The 16,912-nt window shown below is 32.4% G+C and overlaps 1 protein-coding gene across 1 annotated transcript; it reads left to right on the plus strand.

Annotated features, from left to right (window-relative positions):
• Nucleotides 1-5,639: 5,639 nt before the first annotated feature.
• Nucleotides 5,640-11,709, plus strand: LOC114717988 (PLAT domain-containing protein 1-like). The gene is made up of 3 exons (XM_028903236.1): nucleotides 5,640-5,717; nucleotides 5,823-6,078; nucleotides 11,606-11,709. Exons 1-3 carry the CDS (start codon nucleotides 5,640-5,642, stop codon nucleotides 11,707-11,709), a joined length of 438 nt encoding a protein of 145 aa, XP_028759069.1.
• The last annotated feature ends 5,203 nt before the right edge of the window (nucleotides 11,710-16,912 follow it).

The raw sequence follows: 16,912 nt of genomic DNA on the forward strand, positions 1-16,912 counted from the left end.
AAGCTATGAAACTTTCATATCTTTTGGGCCAAAAAAGGAAGGCATCCCAACCCGGGGAAAAGCAAGTTAATGGACCGGAGTTTCGTTCGTAGAAATAAGAACCAGATATTAGTGTGAATTATTGTATGAAGCCTTATAAATAAGTTACGTTTTTCATTTGTGTTCATAAAATGCATAGAAAAGTCAACGCATAAACAAATGTGTCCAGTTTCTTTAAACCTTGTTAAAGGTAGTCAGGTTTATAAACATCAATAAACAGTAGTCATTAAGTACAACTAGAAAATAAGTTCCATGAGTTGCACGGAGTGATAAAATTTAATAGTAATAAAGCATTAAAAATATATTAATTAGGATAACATAAAGATCAATATATAGAATTTCATTTTAAAAAAACAGAAACAGAAAAAAGGATGAATAATGTGGATACGCGACTGTTTAATTTGTAAGCATCTGGACAAGTAATAACAAGGGAGCATGCCACAAATTTTTTTTTGAAATTATTATATCTCAAATAAGAAATTTTTACAAAATTGTATTATTATTTGCAAGTTCAGTCTTGTCAAATCCTATTAAAGTATTATTACTAAACCTAATTTAAGATTGGATAATTTCAAACTTCTTTTATTAAAATTTTTCTTAATAACAACTGTAATATAAAGCTAATAAAACATATATAGAGGACTTTAAATGTGTGTGTATACATATAATAATAACAAGTCTTATCTCACTAAATAGAATCAATTATGGATATTTATATATACATAACCACAGAAAAAGCTCTTGCCATACAAAACGTACGCATTGTTCAGAGCAACAAAAGTGATTTAGTAACCATAGGAAACTAATAAAAACAAGAAAATTAAACCATCTTGCACTTATTATCTAATTTTCTTAATTTACAGAATTTTTTTAGAAATGTTAATCATAATCAGTAACAAAAACTCAGATTATTGACTTTCTATAATAATTTCAAGCTCCTTATGCTAGAGGTTAGTAACTTTAATTTATATGAACGGAAATATCTCCACTCGTTACTTTCTACCCTGATTTGATTATGCCAATGAGCTTTGGCTCAAATGGCATCACCCAACCCCATGTGGCTCAGGGGAAGTGTGTGTGGGTGTTGTGTTTGGGTGTGTGAGTAATCCCTCATATAGGGAGGGTTAGGATAGGTGAGTTTTAAGAAGAAAAAAAACCCTTATTTGATTTAAACTAAAGTATACATGTCATCCTTTAATTTTGTATAAGGTTTTAGTTTGATCATTTAACTTTAAAAAGTGTATGTTTAGTTCTTTAACTCTAAAATTGTTAGTTTTAATATAATTTTTTATAATAATTGTAATTATTTTAAAAATTAAACTTAATATGTTAGCATTTGAGAGTGTTTTCTCAACATTGAAGTTCTTAAAAATTATAAGTTTAGTTTTTAAAATGAAGGGACCAAATTGAAACCTTATATAAGAGGTTAAAAATTAAAACTATACTTTATCCTTTTTTTTTTTGGTTTCCCTCAATTGAATAAAAAACGTACATCCAGCCTCTTTGAATTTTCCAAATGACTAAGACTCATGAGATAATATTTCTGAGTTGCTTTCACATATAACCAACGGTAGATTGAGATGTAAAGGATGTCGTTTGAGTGAAATAATAACAACTAATAATTCTATAGATTGTTCAACTGGTTCCTATCAATCCCAACCATATGGAGAACTTAGAAGCCTCGCCAACGGCAAAACTTAATTTCGACAATTTTCTGTTGCAGTGAAATTCCACAAACATGAAATTATTAAGAGAGACCACTAGAAATTCGTAGCCGAATATTTTTGCAGTTAGAAATAAAAAACACCAAAATTTATTTATATAAAAAAGATTATAATATTGCCCCAACACAACAAAGGGCTTCGCATACATAGAACCCAGAGACCGGGAAGCTCCATTTATTTGCACCTTCGTAACTGCAATTTGCGATCATCCGGCCGCACTTTACAATTAAAAATTATTTTGGGACCTTATCATTTGAATCTAATAGTTTAGACATTTAAACATGGGTAAATGGATGATGAGCAAGATAGCTGATCTCTTTAATACTACCTTCAATTCTTAGTATAAAAGTAAGATAACTAATTTTTAAATATTAAGAAAATTAGTTAAGTTAATTATTTGAACTATATATATGTGGGTTCAAGCTTCAAATTTTGGTTTGACTAATGGGCTCATTTTAATCCATGTAAGCAAGGACAGTTGTTATCTAGTATCCACTTAAAAATAAAATAATTAAATTTATAACTTAGTTAAGAGTGTTCATAATAATAAGCATTAGTCATAAATGTAAATAATGGGAAAAATATTAAAATAATGTCTTAATTTAATTTTAAAAAAAATATATTAAAAAAAAAAAAGCTCTTTCGCCTCCCATCTAATTCTTGCGAATGTACAACGTGTGTTCGAAGGAAATAAGTCTGATAATATAAAAAAGAATAAAAAAATAAGGAAGATGAAGGACATGTGTGGAAAGAACATTATGAGAAGAAAAGGTACATCCCACGGATCAACATATCCAAAAAAATAGGGGAGATGAATGAAGAGGACATTTGTACAAAGAACGTTATGAGAAGGAAAAGTTGACATCCCACGGATCAACATATCCAAATAATAAAATGAATAGAGAGTGACAAAGGCTTTTCTTATATGCTCTGCTTTTCTAAAAGTGAAACTCGTTGTTGGCGACTTATTGTCCCTCCGAACCCAGTCACAGCGTGAAAGATGGGCTTTCGTAACTGCCGGAGGGCGGAGGCTTGTTTGAGGATTGAAATCTTGCGCAAACAAAGAAGCTTGGAAATAAAGTACTACTCCTCTGATATTTAATATAAGACCTATTTAACTAATTTGAATAGATTAATGAAGTTAGGTAAGTTAGTTAATTATAAGAAATCCGACACGTTTTTCCTAAAACACCATAATCGTTTTTCTTAATACCTTATCTCCCTCTTCTATCTAACTATGATTGAGGAAGTATCCATAGGGGTAATTTAGAGAAAATTGATAAATATGAGAAATGAGTCTTATATTTAGGACTAAAACTAACTCAACAATTATGTCTTATATTAAGGACCGGAGGAGTATTATGCATGATACTACTTCCCACCTTTAGTATAAAAGTTAGTTTAATATTTAATTTGATTCTAAATATAAGATCTCAATTTATTTGTCTCTTATATTTATCTATTTTTTTAAGATAGTTCTTGTAGTAATTACACATGTTAAATATTTTATCAAATAATAGTTTAAGCTAATACATATGATTAGCAAAAGTATTTTAAAAAAAACAACACGTATTTATTACAAATACTTAATTTAACTAATTTTTTTAATCTATTCAAATTTATCAACAAGCTCTTATATATATATATATATATATATATATATATATATATAAAATAGAATCGAAGGTAATATATTGACATGGAGGAAGATGACAAATCAGTGTCTGTATTTTCAACCCAACAAATCCACTTGCCGGGTGCATTACAGAAAAAAGTAAATTTACAGTAATTTTTTTTCTTTTTTACGTTGGAGACAATCTATTTAACGAAACAATAATTAACTATAGATATAAAACCACCAACTGATTTTGAGACATGATCAGATTGAAGGCCCAAAATCTATAAACATACACACTAATCCAACAATATCTGAAATGAATAAGGCATAAAACTTCAATCAGCAAGCCTACAAGAAGGTCAATATTAATTTTATATCACTTTATTTCTGTATTTTTATATATAAGTCACTTATACTCCATTTTCGTGTATTAAAGAGATATATATATATATATATATAAGTCACTTATAGTCTAATTTCGTGTATTAAAGAATACATTAAATTGATAAAATTATCTTAGAGTTTCATATACATATATGTGTTTATAGATATAGACTCTTTCATTTTCGGTTTTCATCATTATTAAATGGAAAGAAAAAATTACTGATGCTAGTTACTGTTTTAAAATACCATTTCCCAGCCCAACAAACTAGCAACTACGTACATTCCTTCACCCTCTCTTTGACATTCGTCAGATTTTTTTTACAATGTATAAACTATATTAATAATACTGTTTCAAAAAAATCATAATCATAATTATTTAAACCACTTGAACACAACAATTGTTGGCCAAAAAAAAAAACAACACAACAATTAACTATCATATAATCATAAAAATATATTTTTCTTTTGTAATAAAAAAATAATACTATTTGATAATAATAACAATATAATAATAGTAAGAGAGTGAATACGTTTTCCTACCAAACAAGACTTTGGTACCACTCATAGCACGAAACATTGTAGATATAATAGAGGGCTTCGCATAGAACGCAGAGATAACCAGAATACTCCATTTATTTTCACCTTTGTAAATATAATTTAAGATCATTTATCCACATGCGATTTACAATTGAAAATTGTTTTGGGACCTTATCATTTGAGTATAATGGTTTTTATATTTAAAAATAGCTAGATCAAGTAAACCCGACCTGCCAAATCGCATTCGCACTAGATTGCTGAGGAACGCAAATACAAAAACGTGCATTTAAGTTCTTTAAATTATCGAGAAGACTGACACGCTCTGAGGGGATATTTTGTCGCCCTATTCTTTTAACTAAATTACGTGTGGTTTAAGAAAATAATTAAAATGAATTAAAAACAATTAATATGTAACAAATATAATTTTTTTCTAAATATACCCCTATATATAAATTGGTAGATGTGAGAAAGTACTCCCTCCGTTCCTTATTATAAGAGACATTTGATACTTATGGCATATTCCTATATATAAGAGACACTTAAAAGTTGTCTCTACTTTTTTGTGTTGATTTCCTATTTTACCCATATTTATTATCTCCAACTCACACTCTCTCTTCCTCCCACTTCTCTTTCTTTTAATAATTTAATTGTTCTCTCTCATGCTCTCTCTCCTTATTAATGAGGGTATTTTTGGAAAAAAAATTATACTTTTTACACATTAATTGTTCTTAACTAATTTTAACTATTTTTTTGATCAACGTACTTCGGTTATTTGTCTCTTATAATAAGAAATGGAGGGAGTAATAGTGAGATAAATGAAGAAAGAGAATGTATTAAATGTATTAAACTAGGGGTAAAATAGGTAATAATGTATTAAATGTTTAAACAAACTCAAAAAGAATCTTATAAAAAGGGACAAACCTATTCAAAAAAATAGATCTTATAATAAGAAACGGAGGGAGTATATGAATAAAGGTGTACGTAGCAAGAGAAATACAAAAGAGGACATATAGAAAACAACAGAAAGCTAAGAGGAAGGATACATAGTAAGGTATTTTAATATATAACCTAATTGTTGAGTTGATTTACTTCTAAACATAAAACATATTTTTCATACTTATTAATTTTTTTTTAAATTATTCCTATTGATACTCTTTCAACTATAATCAAGTAGAAGAGATAGATGATATTAAGAAAGATGATTATAGTGTTTTAGAAAAAACATGTTATATTTCTTATAATTAATTAACTTATATAACTTTTTTAATCTAATCAAATTAGTTAAATAAGTTGTATATTTAGAAGTAAATCAATAGGGTCACAAGCTAATTAACCAAATGGCTCTCAGAGTTATTGCATTGTCTTCTCTTGTCTTTCTTCTCTCGCTCATCAGCTTCGCTGCAATGGCTACATCTGTAAGTAGTTGCTCTCTTGTGTTGATCCATGGTTAGTTTTAAGCTCTTATATATTCCTTCCACGTACTTGGTTCTCTGTGTGTGTTTTTATATGCATGCGTGCAGGCGAAGTGTGCGTACGTTGTACGAGTGAAGACGGGAGATGTCCAAGACGCATCAACAGACTCCACCATCAGCCTCAAATTAAACACATCTTCCGGCAATGGATTTTCCGTCGACAACCTCGAAGATTGGGGCATAATGGAACCCGGTCACAACTACTTCGAGCAGGACAAACTCGACGTTTTCAGCGGCACCGGCCCTTGCCTCGATCTTTGCGCCATCACCGTCATCTCCGATGGCAGAGGGACATACCCGGGTGGTACTTGGATTACGTGCAGATCAACGTCCTAGGATGTTACAAATCTACCAAGGTAGCCTTCCCGGTGAACCGGTGGCTGGATCCAACCGCAGGCTATAATCTCTACGCCAAAGTCAACTTATGCTCCAATTTCTTTCGTTTGAGGCCCATTCTCTCTTTTGTGTAACCATTCTTCATTAGTAACACCTTAATATGTTACCTCTCTCGTGGCTTATGTGTAATATATAAATAATAAATAGGCCCTAAGGTAGTACTCCTCCTATCCTTAATATAGGACTCAATTCTTGAGTTGGTTTTGATCCTAAATATAGGACTCATTTGTCATATTTATTAATTTTCTCTAAATTACCCTTATGGATACTCCCTCAACCATAATCAAGTAGAAGAAGGAGAGGGGGTATTAAGAAAGATGATTGTGGTATTTTAGGAAAAATGCATCACTTTTCTTATAATTAACTAATTTACCTAACTTCTTTAATCTAATCAAATTAATTAAATGGGTCTTATATTAAGGACCGGAGGAGTAATATGTATCGGCTTTTGTTGGTGTGTTGTGTTACGCAACGTTTTGTGATGTGTCTCATTTCAATCATAATCATAATGAGAAAAAATTAATCTGCATGTCCTTATAATTTCATCCAATCTTGAATTAGGTCTTTATATTTTGTTTTTCTTTCCATTTCATCTTTATTGTTTATTTTGTTAGTAGTGTTGGTCCTTCTGTCAAAAAACCCTAAAGCGCGGTTAATTTGAGTTACAGGGATGATGTGGCCTCACTACAAAAAAACAGACTTTAGGCGACGACTTTCGGCGGAGACGCGACGACTTTTTTTGTCGTCGCTGAAAGTTCAATGCTAAAACTAAGGCTTTCAGCGGCCACAAAAGTGTCGCCACTGAAAGTGTAATATAATAATATATATTTTATTTTACAATATTAATAAACAAATTCAATCTGGCTCAGCGGCAAGAAGATCGGACACGAAAGGAGGCGGTCATGAGTTCGAACCTTGAAGAAGACACATTTAAGATGAAAATATTTGGACGATGACGTGGCGAGAAGGAGTGATGTGGCAATGACGTGGAGGTGGCTAGTGATGATGTGGCCGCCGATGACAATGATGTGGCGGCCGACGGTGATGATGTGGCAGCCGGTGACGACGATGTGGCACCGGCGGTGATGATGTGGCGCCGGTGACGATGACATGGTGTTGGTAAGGCCAATTCTTATTAGGCATTACTTTCAGCAGCGACAAAAAAGTCGTGGCTGAAAACACTTTTGGCAGCAACATTTGTCGCTACTAAAAAGTCTTTTAGCGGCCACAAGAATGTCGGCGCCAAAAGTGTCTTTCAGCCGTGACAAATGTCACCACCGAAAGTGTTTTCAGCAGCGACAAAATGTTGCCGCTGAAACTTCTAAAAGTCACCGCTGAAAGTATCTTTCAGCGGCAACCTTTTTAGTTGTCACTGAAAGTTTTCAGCTACGGCTGCTACGGCAACGACTTTTCAACGGTGACTTGTCGCAGCTGAAAACTTTCAGCGGCGACAAAAAGTCAATTTTTTTGTAGTGCCTGAATAAAATCTTACTATGCATCATCATGTGATCTATGATATTTATAAGATTATTTCTCCAACTTTTCCCTCACAGTTTTATTACATATTCGTTCATGGTCAAAATGAATAAAGAAAATAGAAGGCTAGGATGCTGGAGCAGCCATGATATCCTGGACCTGCTTCATCAATGGCTCATAGACATTGAAACCAAAGCACTAGGTAATAAGGGGCTCTTCAAGAAGACTCTGTGACATTGATTGGGTTGGAAGGCCTCATTATGGCAAATCTTGCCATGTGCGTAATTGATGAGTTTCAGTAGTTCCGTCGCCCGAAACTGACCCCCAGCCCACAACGTCAGCAGGGACTTTTTTTTTTCTCCTTGGTAGAAGCAGGGACCTTTATATTTGAATTTTTCCCCCCTCCTCCTTTCTTAATTATTCATTAAAATCACATTATATCAGGACACCCTTGAAAAAATAATTTAGAGTAATAGATAAATCACAAAATATTTTAGAATTATTAAACATGGAAATATTTTTTCAGGTAAGTTCAGTGTCTTGAAGTATTTTATGATGTTATATCACACTATATTTTAAATTATTAGACATATTTTAAAAAATATTTTCGAATGTTAAATGAATCATAAAAATTTTAGAGTACTGAAAGTAACTGAAAAAATATTTTTTAAAACTAGATGAATCCTAACCAAAAATAATTCTAATACGTATATTTTTTTGTTATGACCAAGGGAAAAAAAGAGGAAAAAAGGCCCCTCACTACTCAAAACATTGTGATGCAACATCATAAAAACATCATAAAATATTTTAGGATATTAAACGCACCTGAAAAAATATTTCAAGATTTAGTATCCTAAAATATTTTATGTTTCATTCAACACTGTGAAATGTTTTTTCCGATGCATCCAGTATCTTAAAGTATTTTGTAATGCAAGATCACAAAATATTTAAGAATACTCTATGCACATGAAAAAATATTTTAAAATATAGTATTCTAAAGTATTTTGTGATTCTTTGAGTATCCCAATTATTTTTTAAAGTACGTTTAGTGTCTTAAAATATTTGGTGTGCAATATTACAAAATACTTTAAGACACGAGACACTTTTTAAAAAATATTTTAAGGTGTTTTATGAACTTTAACTCAAAAATAATTCTATTACAATGTGGTTTTTTTAATGATGTAATACAATGTAATTTTACTGAGTAAGAAAGGGAGAACAAAAAGAAAGAAAAAGCAAAAAAAAAAAAAAGAAGGTCCCTGCTTGGCACTCAAAATGCCAGCCCGTGCTCATGAGGTTGGTAAGCACGGATTGCAGACGCCAGGGCATAGCACAGCGACTGTTGCCTTGCCGTGCAAGGAGGCAAATGAAGAATTAAAGATTATAGATGTGTCCTTAGTCAGATTTTACTCAGATCACTTCATCCCTGTTAACTCAAATTAACAGGGTTTGTAAGGATTTTTTTTTTTGACAGAAGGACTAACACCACTAACAGAATAAACAATAAGGACGTAATAGGAAGGAGAAAAAACTATAAGAACCCGATTTAAGACTAGATAAAATTATAAGGAGCTGGAGATTAATTTTTCATTATTATTATTATTATTACTACTACTTCTTTCAGCTTATTTATAATTATAAATAGATGTCCCATTTCAATATCCACTTGACGCATCTCGTATAGACTCTTTCTTTTTTGGTTTTCATAATTAGTTTTGTATTGTTTAAAGGAAATTACAAAAATTGAAAAATAGCAACAACAAAAAAGGACGGCGTTTGGGGAGAGCGAGCAAATTATATAAATTAATTCGTTCTTTATTTTTGTAAGTAACATATATACTAACACGAAAAAAAAGAAAAAAAAACATATATACTAGCAAGATTGATGTACTAAGTCCTTTTAAACTCTAGCTATATGAACATTATTTATTATATACAATTCCACATGAATTACGTATCTCAAAAGTACACCACACACTAAGAGTCTGATGTAAATCTAAAAAAAAAAAAAATTATAAGTCACATGTGTATCTATATTAATTAGATTGATTGAATTAAATGGATTCATGAATGATAGTGAAGAGTAAACTCTCTAAGAGAAATGTGAAATTTTAATTTTTTTTAAAAAGTACTCACACAATCAAACATGAGTTCATTGTTCTAGTGGCAAAGTTAACTAAAAGAAGATGGACTGAAGGTACTTTAAAGATGGCCACAATCTTCAAACATGTGTGAAAATTTCATTCCCAAACAAGCTTTTGGAGGTTGCAAGCCTGACTATTCTTCCACAAGAATTAGAACATATAGTGGTAGTATCAGGAGACTCATCAAAGAACATGATGCGAATCCATCCTAATATTGAGAAATGCTTGTGTTCTTTATTTGAGATTGGACTTGCATGTTGAATGGAATCATCTCATAAAAGAATGAGTGCAACTGATGTCATCAAGGAGATAAATTCTATTAAAAGCTATTTTCCTTTATGGTGAGTACAACATCATCTAAGTACAATACTCTTGGTTCGATTTGATTTGCACACGTACTGATTTGATTTACTTATTGTATTTTATCTTATATTTAATGATTGCTGCATTTCATTTTTGGATTTATTGTTGTAAGTAACAGAATCTTATGTGATCAATTTCCTTCAAATGTTCGAATTGTGATTGGGATGAGTCTAACGTTGTGCTATAGTTTCCGCTTGTTTATTTTGTGGCCATATGTGATATGTGTGCATGTTTTGTATTACTAATTCTTCATGTTAGCTCCGTAAGTTTATATATGGGCAGACCATCATAAAGTCTGCTTTATTTGTACGCGGTTGAGACTTGAGAGCAAAGCTTCCTTTTTGTTAATCATCATATATATTCAAACATGAATAAAACCATTTACATTTATATGTGTCAAGTTTTTAATATTAAAGTGCGCAAAGGCATGCAAATTAATATTGTATATGTGAAAAGTGACACACGATTAATTTACTAAATTCGATTATAACATTTGAATTTACTAATGAAAGACGTAAATTATTGTCACATAGGTTGCATTTTACTTAAGCAGATCTATGTATAAATTGTGGGCCTCACTAAGGCCTAGATGATGCGGTATATCTCACACAAGTGAGATTCAATGAATGTTTCAGTTCCTCCTTCATTGTGTTAGTGTGTTGGGTTCAATAGCCTGGCCCAGCTCAACACTGTATTAGAGTTAGGTTGGGTATTAGAGTTAGGTTGGGTTCAGATTCAAGAAACCCGTTTAAATGGTCTAAGCTTCACTTTCTTTCTAATTCTTCACTCTAAACCCTAGCAAACAACTTCCAATAGGAGAAGAAAAATCAATCGAGAGTTTGCCATTCTCACACCCACTCTATCTTCATCCTTCCGACACCTAGGGGTCCTTTGTTATTCCTCATATGCTCAAAGGAATGGAGAATTACACTTTCTGGAGTTGCACGATGCAGATTGCGCTACTAGGGAAGCATAAGCTCATCTTTGTAGAGGAGATATGCTGAAAGGTTGATCAGGAAGAAAGACTGCGTGCTCAATAGGAGTGTTGCAATGTTGTAGTCTGATTGTAAGTAATTAACTCTGTATCCAAAGAACTCGCTAATAGAGTAATCTACTACCAAAGCGCATAGCAAGCTTGGTTGGATCTCAAGGAAAGATTCGACAGAAGGAGCGGTGCTCAGATTTTTGCACTTTATTGGGAAATTAGTTCCCTCGGAGAAGGCTCCTCCCCTATTTTGTTTTACTATTCTAAGCTTAAGAAACTCTAGGAGGAGCAGGCTTTGTTGGTTGTTATACCATCATGTAAATGTGAGGCATCGAAGGCTCATGATGAAGCCATTTAGGAACAAAAATTGCTTCAATTCTTGATGGGACTCAACGAATCTTTCACCTATGCCAGAAGCCAAATCCTGTTAATGTCTCCTCTTTCTACTATAAACAATGCCTATGTAGTGATAGTTCAAGATGAAGCTCAACAGGTGATAGCAAGTGCAGAGAGAAGCATCTCTGTAGAAGGTGTTGCCATGGCTGCTAGGGGCAGGGGTCATGGGAGATGAAGGGACATGGTGAAAATCTTCCTGAATATACTCACTACCATAAGAAAGGGCATGTCAAGGAGAATTGTTTCCAAATATCAGTTATCCCCCTAATTTCAAAGGGAAACAAGGGAAGCAGACTAAAAACTACAATCCAAGTGGAGATACAACAAATGAATCTGAGGCTTATGTAACCATCACACACACCTTTACTCAAGAACAATATGAAAGGATCCTGGAACTACCGTAAAAGGACTTAGAACCAACTACCACGTATTAATTGGTACAGGTTTGTATGATTCTACCTCTCAATATACATCTTGCACTAGTTGGATATTAGATTCAGGGGCCACAATGCACATGGTTGGAAATTTGAATTTGATAGATGAATACAAGATTTACAATGGACCCATTAAATCTATCAAAATTCCTAATGGTCAGTGTTTACCTGTGACACATATAGGAAACGTAACTAATGCTGACCATATTCAGTTCAATGATGTATTGTTTGCTCCTGAACTTAAATTTAATCTAATATTTGTGTCTTGAATAACCAAAGAAAATTATTGCATGGCTGCTTTCTTTCCTGATCTCTGTTTAATGCAGGGCCTTTGGGATATAGGAGGATAGGGATGATTGGTAGATTGATGGGAGGTTTACAAGTCTTAAAAATATAGAACAAACTTGCTACTATGAGTGTTCTTCAAAAATATGATAATCCTATTATTCAAAAGTCTAGTGGAAAATTTCGAAATACTAACATTGAGCTGTGGCATAAAAGGAACATGGTTTGCTTTGATTATATACAAATATTACAAGGCTCAAGAGTTTTATTCATCAAATTAGAATTACTGCATACCATATTGAAAACCTTGATGTGTGGGGCCCTTACAAGACACCCACACATCAAGGTTTTCAATATTTCATAACTATCGTTGATGATTTCTCATGTGGAACTTGGATTTTTCTGATACAACATAAAAGTGAGGCTGTGACACACATTAGAAACTTTATTTCTTATGTTTCTACCTAGTTCTCTGTTCATTTACAAAAGGTCAGAAGTGATTATAGCATAGAATTTATAAATCATGAAATAAAAACTTTGTTCCAAGATAAAGGGATTTTACATCAAACCAATTGTTCTTACACTCCTGAGCAAAATGATGTTGTTAAAAGGAAACATCGAACAATTATGCAGATTACTAGGAGTCTAATTTTGCAATCAGGAATACCAATAAAATACTGGGGGGAGTGTGTTAAACTAACTGTATATCTAATTAATAGAATTTTCTCTAAATGATTAGTTACAAAACTCCTTATGAAAGGATTTACAGCATGCAACCTTATTTGAATAATATAAGGACCTTTGGATGTTTAGCCTATGCTATCGATTTGAAGAATAATGATAAACTTCAACCTAGATATATTCCTTGCATTTTTCTTGATTATCCTGAAAATTAGAAAGGATTTTTATTCCTAGACTTGAAAGCTAAAACAATTTTTGTGAATAGGGATGTAAGCTTCGTTGAAACTAGATTCCCCTTCAAACATGTAAGAAGTTATGATCAAGGGGGAGATATTAAAACTTTTAAGAATATGTTTTGGTTTGAGAATGAAGACATACAAATTAAAAATAGCCACCATGGTGGAAAAGATGTTCAAACCTCCTCTGAGATCAATACCAAAAGAATCAAACAAAACCAAGATGAGCACTGAAGTTAATTGCCCTTAATTTGTCGCTTTGGGGTTACTCCAAAAATTAACCGAATTAATGTAATATAGTGCACAATCCGGGTCGTATTCACTTTGAGGAACCGAAAATGAAATTAAATCCTAGTAAATAAATGCAAGTAACCTAAACTATCAAAAAGGATTTTTGATTTGATAATTGCTAATTAAACACCATGAATTAAATTGAAATTAAAATACTTTTTTTTGTTTTTATATAAAAATGATTAAAATGAATGAAGATTAAAGAAATGAAAATGAAACACACAAATAAAAATGATAATAATCAATCTTCCAATTCAACAACGCAGGCAATCCTCACTCCAAAAGATACGAGAGTTAAAACAATGAATTTAGAATTATAATTAAGCTTTTAATCTAACAACCGAGCCACCTCGAATTGCCACCAAATATTTTCCTAAAATCCCAACTTACTAACTGCAACCAGAATAGTAAAATGGGATTAAGGATGCTAAAAACTAATGCTTAATTAGAACTTTTAAATCCAAAACAATAGAATTAAAGCTAGCAAGAGACAATATGATCCAAGATTTCAAGCCACCTCAAAAAATCACAATATATTAACTCCAAAATCAATACAAATGTCATAACCACAACATTATAATTGAAATTAAAGTTATAAACAGCCCAATGTCAAATGCTAAACAATAATCCAGTCACAATAATCTCCAAATGTAATCAGATTAAAAAATAAAAATTTTCTAATAATGAGAATAACTATTCTAAGACCTAGAATTGTTAAACAATTATTAGACAGGAAACTAAAGTAACTAAACTCCCCTTTGACGATCTGAGCTCCTGCCATTATTGTTGAATTAGAGAATTATGAAGCTAGCCATGGTTTGCCATAAAAAAATGCCATATTCAGAACTCTGCTACAAGATTCCATAGAAGAGACGTGACGGAACAGTGCAAGAGATGATGAAGGATAACGCTGTCCAACTCCCTGTTTTCTGCCTCTGCTCGTCGCTGGTTCTGTCATGTCGAGAACGGAACGAATAGAGAAGTTGACGATGATGGTCACGTCGCTGGTCCCTCACCTCTGTTTGTTGTCGTGCCTTATTCCTCTTTCTTTCTTTCTTCCTGCCGTCACTCCCTGTTCGTCTTTGCTCTGTTCACGCTGCCGTGCCTCTGTTTCTAGCTCTTTTCTTTTTTGCCGCCGCCAACTCACTTTGCCTCCGTCCCTTCAATATGAAGATGATGATGATTAATTGTATATTAGGTTGGGGGCAAAACGTTGTGTTTACTCCCCCTTTTATTATTATATATATTTTTAATTTATTTTTTTCTTCTTTTCTTTCTTTTCTTTTTTTTTTTATTTTCATTTTAATTTTTAAATGTTCTAAAAACCTGCAAACAAAATTCAAGGATAAGGTAGTATTAATTGTCCTCAAAAATCAAATAGTCACAATTAAATCAAAATATGACAATTTTGCCCCTATAAAATAATAATTTAAAATAAAATATATTTAATCAATTAACAATCAATTAAGGCCAAAAGGACTAATTAAGTTGACAAAATCCATATAAAAGATATCAAAATATATAAAAATAATTGAGTTTGTCAACTCCCCCACACTTAGCCTTTTGTACTCCTAGGCAAAACATCAATAAAGAAGAATCCAATAGAAAGACTCAATCTAAGCAAACATAAAACCAACTAAGCATGAATGTGCAATTAACTCCAGCAACTTTTATTCCTAATCAGTTAAAAATCATAGAATACTTTAGTGCAGAGAAATTAACACTTGAAACATAACAGGATAAAGGAAGAGAAACATAATAGAGCTCACATAGGGTACAAGTGTTTCACTCATCTCTCAGATGGGAAAAATTTCTCTTAATCCACCTAGATTAGCACCTACCATAAGCTTGTAGAGATTCTAATATCTCCACTATTAGCATACCTTAGATTTATGATCAAGGGGACTTGAAGGGTTGTAATGTCAAAACACAAGGCCAAATGAATGCAATGGACTAATAAGTGAAATGCATGAGTAATAAAATATCAACTCAAAGTGAGCTAAAGTATAATCATGAAACAACACCAATGTGCAGATTTTAACCTTTTGAGACAGAAATCCTTGCTCTTCAAACCACCATTGAATGCCTTATTTCAAATTTATTCTTTTATTGTAACTTATTTTCTTTTCTTTTTTTTTCTTCTATAACTTTCTTTCTTTGGCTTTTTCTAAACATTTTCTTCTCTTTATTTCCTTTTTCTATTTCCTTTTTTTTTCTTTTTTTTTCTTTGGCATCCAACCCAAGAAGGAAAAAACATAGAGATTAATGATGTACTTTTCAAAATGAAAAACCAAATGTAACTCATGCAAAACAATTGCTAAAAAGCATTGAATGGAATGAAAGTGAAGGCTTAAATGGGTGAACAAAGGTTAAATGAAGTGATTTGTGTTTGGTTAAAGGTTTAGAAATGAATGCCCCTATCATCTTCATAAACCTAGGTATTAAAGCAGCTTTGAAAAAGAATCTAGACAAGTTCTAGAGGTTAACCAAAACTAGGTGAAAATCACACAAGATGAGAAAGAATATATGGCTCAACAATCCTTCCATCAAGGCTTTCTCCAAGATGTTTCCTTTTTATGGGTCAAGCTATGAAACAAGGTTAATAACACTGCACCAAAGTCATTCTACTATACTAACCAACTAAGAACAGAGATCACTTAAATCAAATGCAATCAAACTTAGTCATGCATCCTTCACAAGCATTGTGCAAATGGATTTTAAAAGAAATACCCAAGGATTACAAAAGTCAAAAGTCAGCAACAGAGAAAACATCAACTCGCCCATATAGTAGTGCAGAACACTGAGGTGAATGAAAGCAAGAGGACATAGAAACCAACAACAAAATTCCCAATCAAGAATCACTCTCAAAGGTATCGAACTGCTGCGTGATCTGTAAAAACAACCACTTGAGAGTTTATTAGATATTGTCTAAACTTATCCAACCAAAAATAATAGCAAACAGTTTCTTCTTTGTGGTGGTGTAATTCACTTGAGCAGAATCAAGTGTCTTGGAGGTATATGCGATGACTCTAGATTATTTCTCCTCCCTCTGTCCAAGCATGGCACCTACTACAAAGTTAGAAGCATCACAAGACAACTCAAAATGTAAATTCCAGTTAGGTGCAGTGAAAATAGGAGGTGAAACAAGCATAGATTTCAAAGTGTCAAAAGCATGCCTACACTTGTCAGCAAATTTAAATTCAACATCTTTTTTCAACAAGGTAGAAAGAGGCAAAGCAACTTTACTAAAATCCTTAATAAAGCGCCGATAGAAATTTGCATGTCCTAAGAAAGACCTCAAGTCCTTTAAACAAGTAGGATAAGAAAGGGATGAAATAACTTCAATTTTGGCTTTATCAACCTCAATCCCTTTTTGACAGATGAGGTGACATAAGACTATTCTTCTATCAACTATGAAATGACACTTCTCAAAGTCTAAAACCAATTTCTT

This window comes from Neltuma alba, unplaced genomic scaffold (assembly GCF_004799145.2).
Source record: "Neltuma alba isolate B1F8T4 unplaced genomic scaffold, ASM479914v2 tig00011785_pilon, whole genome shotgun sequence".
Taxonomy (NCBI): domain Eukaryota; kingdom Viridiplantae; phylum Streptophyta; class Magnoliopsida; order Fabales; family Fabaceae; genus Neltuma; species Neltuma alba.